Source organism: Glycine soja, chromosome 7 (genome assembly GCF_004193775.1).
Source record: "Glycine soja cultivar W05 chromosome 7, ASM419377v2, whole genome shotgun sequence".
NCBI classification, from domain to species: Eukaryota; Viridiplantae; Streptophyta; class Magnoliopsida; order Fabales; family Fabaceae; genus Glycine; species Glycine soja.
Window position 1 is genome coordinate 41,033,262 of NC_041008.1, and position 4,119 is coordinate 41,037,380.

The 4,119-nt window shown below is 33.9% G+C and overlaps 1 protein-coding gene across 1 annotated transcript; it reads left to right on the forward strand.

The window, feature by feature from the left end:
* The first annotated feature begins 291 nt into the window (after window positions 1–291).
* LOC114419728 (uncharacterized protein At1g66480-like) lies at window positions 292–2,674 on the forward strand. The gene is made up of 2 exons (XM_028385496.1): window positions 292–1,037; window positions 2,203–2,674. Exons 1-2 carry the CDS (start codon window positions 465–467, stop codon window positions 2,260–2,262), a joined length of 633 nt encoding a protein of 210 aa, XP_028241297.1. The 5' UTR covers window positions 292–464; the 3' UTR covers window positions 2,263–2,674.
* The last annotated feature ends 1,445 nt before the right edge of the window (window positions 2,675–4,119 follow it).

The window sequence follows — 4,119 nt, forward strand, 5'->3', positions numbered from 1 at the left end:
AACACAAAGTCCACTTTGCGAAAGAGTTTTATAATTTTGGTCTCGGGTGAAGACTAAAGCACGGTTGTTGACAAAATTGAACTTATAGCTTATGGCCTTTTTTAAGAGACAAATAGAGTCGTTGGTTATAATATTTTATGTTCTCTTGATAGCGAAATGCTACGTAGTTTATTGTTTTCTGTTTTGGCCCATTCGTTAAAAAGAATTGTCTTTTTTTTTCAATAATGCATGCCTTCTTTGTTGACCAAGGACCCCAAATTCAGGAACAACTACAAAACCACGTCTTTGTCTTGAACCCTTTCATTTCAAGTGTGAGCATTGCCTCTTTGGTTGTTTGTGAGGATTAATTAAAAGTTGTTTCATTTTATCATAAAGGGTCATTGATTTTCTATACTCTATAGTGCCTCAACCCCACAAAACTATAAGCCAAAGAGAAATTTTGTTCAATTGGGGTGCTAGCTATAATGGGTAACACATTTGGTGCTAAGAAAACCACAAAGGTTATGAAGATTGATGGTGAGACATTCAAGTTGAAGACCCCAGTGAAAGTTAGGGAAGTGCTTAAGGACCACCCTGGTCTAGTTTTGCTAGATTCTGAGGCGGTGAAGCACTATGGTGTGAGAGCAAAGCCTTTGGAAGCACACAAGGAATTGCAGCCAAAGAGGCTTTATTTTCTCGTGGAGCTTCCGAAGGAAACGAAGCCGAGAAGGGTTCGTTCCGGCATCAATATGAGTGCCAAGGATCGCCTAGAGAGCCTTGTGCTCACTAGGAGGTCTGCCTCTGATCTTTCAATAATGAAACAAAGCAACAACATGGATAATAATGAGAATAATGGTGGTGGTGTGAGGTTGAAAATGAGGCTTCCAAAAGCTGAGGTGGAGAAGTTGATCCAAGGTTGCAAAGATGAGGCTGAGGCTGCTGAGAGGATCATGAAGCTTTATATGGCTAATGGAAGCAGAGAAAATGAGGGTGGAACTAAGGAAAATGGTGAAAAGATGGTTGTGTTGGAACAACAAAGAGTTAAGGAGAGTACAAAGGTATGTGAAGTTTGTTTTCTTGATGGCATGGTTGTGGATTGTTTAACCTTTAAACATGAGTTTAATGTTAACCGGTTATTTTCTTTCTCTTTTTTAATGTTAATTATTAGAATACTGTTTGGATTTATACAAACTTACTCTTTTATATCAGTCTAAAGAATTCACTGGAATTTTGGTGAGAGTTTGCATTAAACAATTGTGCCCTATATGAAAGATGTGAAATTTTAAAATTTTCATGACAATATTCTTCATTGTCCAATTTTTTTAAGAAAAAAAATAACTTTGACTCTGGTGAATTTGATAAAATTTCATAGTAAAGTAGATTTAAGAAGAGGAGACACTTAGCTGGATTATTTTTAGTCTTGAATGTGAGTGTATTTGAAGATTCATAGGCCATATGTCCACCACCTTATGTTTATCCCTTTCCGGAGACATTATGTATCAAATTTGTCATTATTTTATTTCCTAAACTATCTGTTTGGCAAATTATGTTCTAAATTTTAAGAGACATATTTGAACGGAATATTTCAACCATGTTAAGAGTTCTACCAAAAATTTTCCTTCAAAACCTTTTTTAATTGATAATTTCTCCAAATACGAAAAAGTGACAAACAAATTAATATGAATGGCCGAGAAGGATCTCAAGAATAAATGGGGCCGAAAGAAAGCTTAAAGAATAATTAATGTTGTCTGGCACACCCCATTTTTCAAATTATTGTAGGAGTTGAAAAATGAGATAAGAGAAAAATATAAAAATTTGATAGATGATGTGATATAAAAAGAAAAATAAGATGAAAAAAAAATGTATAGATATATAAATATTATTCTTATTTATTAATAACATGCAACAACGAAAGATTTCAAGACATTAACATACTCTTCATGTGACCCCGTGAGAAATTAAGTGACCCTGCTGACCAAACAAGAGTATCGAGATCTGAAATATATGAAATGTTCTGTTCATTTCAATTTGTTGGTTCGGCATAAGATACTGCTGCACGTAGTTTGCATAATGCATATTGACTAAAAAAATTAGTGGAACTGAGATTATTATTTGAGTATGAATACTATTAGGTGTGTCCATATGACTATTTTTTACAATATTGTATCACAAAATCCTGTTAATAAAGACTAATATTTTGCGTTGAATTCAAAATTCTTGCAGAAGAGGGTGAGTTTTATGCCAATTAACGAAGGAGGGATTGAAGTAGCTGTGGCTTCATAACCATTTTCATCACATTAACCATGAAGCCGAATATTGAATCTACTGTGTTGCTGTTAGCTTGGGGAATATGAATATCTTACTAACCAAAGGAGCTTTGCTTACACATAGTTGGACAAGAGTTATGTTATTTATACAATGCTTAGAATTTCAACAGGGTTACAATTTTATAGGTGTTTGTATATTAGTTTTCATAGAACTGAAGAATATTTAGTAAGAACTAGTAGTTGCTCTTTTTTAGCAGACACCTGTTGTCACTAATTGTCAATCTATGTATCGTATATGTAGTAGCATTACTCCTAGAGTGATGATGTGTACATATTTTTGGGTATCTATGATCTCCTCATCATATATATAGAGAAGATACATTATGAATGGATGAGTTGATATTAACTTTCTACTTTTCTCTTGGAGATATCTCAGTTGTTTATGATTACCAAATATCTTAATTAGAAGTCAACAAGTAAACAGTTATGAATGTTTGCATAGGTGAATGTTCAAACAACTATGATCGACGAACAAACTATAGAAGACACAAATTCTGATGCAGAGGAGGTGGGTCTCGAGAGTGTAGATGGAGATTTTGATTAAAAATATAGTTTGAATTGCTATTATAGCATTTGTAACGCTTCTGATTATTGGCATATTATTGGCATTTTTATGGCTCTTACTTTATAATATTTTGTGACATTCTCAATTTCGATATACATACTTATATAATAAAATACATGAAAATGCAGAATTACATAAAAGAGATTTTATTTTCTAAGCATAAAAGAATTTATGTGGGTAAAAGGTTCACATACACGTTAATTATTAAATTAAAAATTTATTAAATAAGGGTATGAAAACATCTCCGACCCAAAACAAAACCGTCCAATTTTTCTTATAAAAGGAAAACAAGTTAAGCAGCGAAACAATATAAAATAACATGTTCAGAACATTATGTAAATAATATAGAAACTCATGTTCAATGTCACATCCTATCAAAGTGTTGTGTCTTAGCGTCCTCTAGCACGAGGTTATTTAAAGTCATTCACCTAATCATCTGCTCCCACGAATACAAGGTTCGAGATCATCACAGGATTCAAACACAAACGACACACAGGGAGTGAGTTGTCACATTCCTAAACAGGTAGAAATAAACAGGTACACACACACACACACACATATATAAGTATAGCAAGCTCAACTTAGTACAATCCGTATCAGTTTATCACTCATTGCGCAACATCACTTGTCCCAAGAATTTAATCAAAAAATCACATTTCATACTTTCACATTAATCATGTGTTCAAAACAACACGTACAACACAACATATCACACTCACAACTCATTACCCATCATCACGTAACAAGTCACAATGATCATTACACAAACGTTATGCAACAAATATATTAAGACTTAATCTTATATGCAATATGGTACCATGTAGTGAAAAACCTCATTAGACGCCTAGGAGAACAAACCACACACTGGTAACTCAGGTCACTCTCACTAGGTAAAATCATAGGAAGACCAGTCAGGATCACACTATTTTGCGAGAATGTTCCAACATGTGAGATCGGCACAAGCTTAAAGGAACACTCAAACTGAGTGTATTTACCCCAAGGCCTAGACTCTGAAGAATCTGTCAGGGTCTCTCCTTCCTTATTCAAGTCCAACCCAGAAAATATTTTAACACGCAAACTCTATCTGTGAACTATACAAAACACACGACTCTTTAATTATTCTCAAAATAATTTTAACTCATCTGTCTCAAAGTGATTCAACTCGTTGGATTCTCACAATGGATCTCATCACAATACTCGTTGTCCTTAAAAGGTCTTACAGTTTTCTGATTATACGGTTCATAGCAC

Coding starts and splice junctions, on each gene's coding strand:
- LOC114419728 (XM_028385496.1), top strand. CDS start 465: ATGGGTAACACATTTGGTGCTAAGAAAACCACAAAGGTTATGAAGATT. Junction 1,038..2,202: donor GAGTTAAGGAGAGTACAAAG/GTATGTGAAGTT, acceptor AAATTCTTGCAG/AAGAGGGTGAGTTTTATGCC.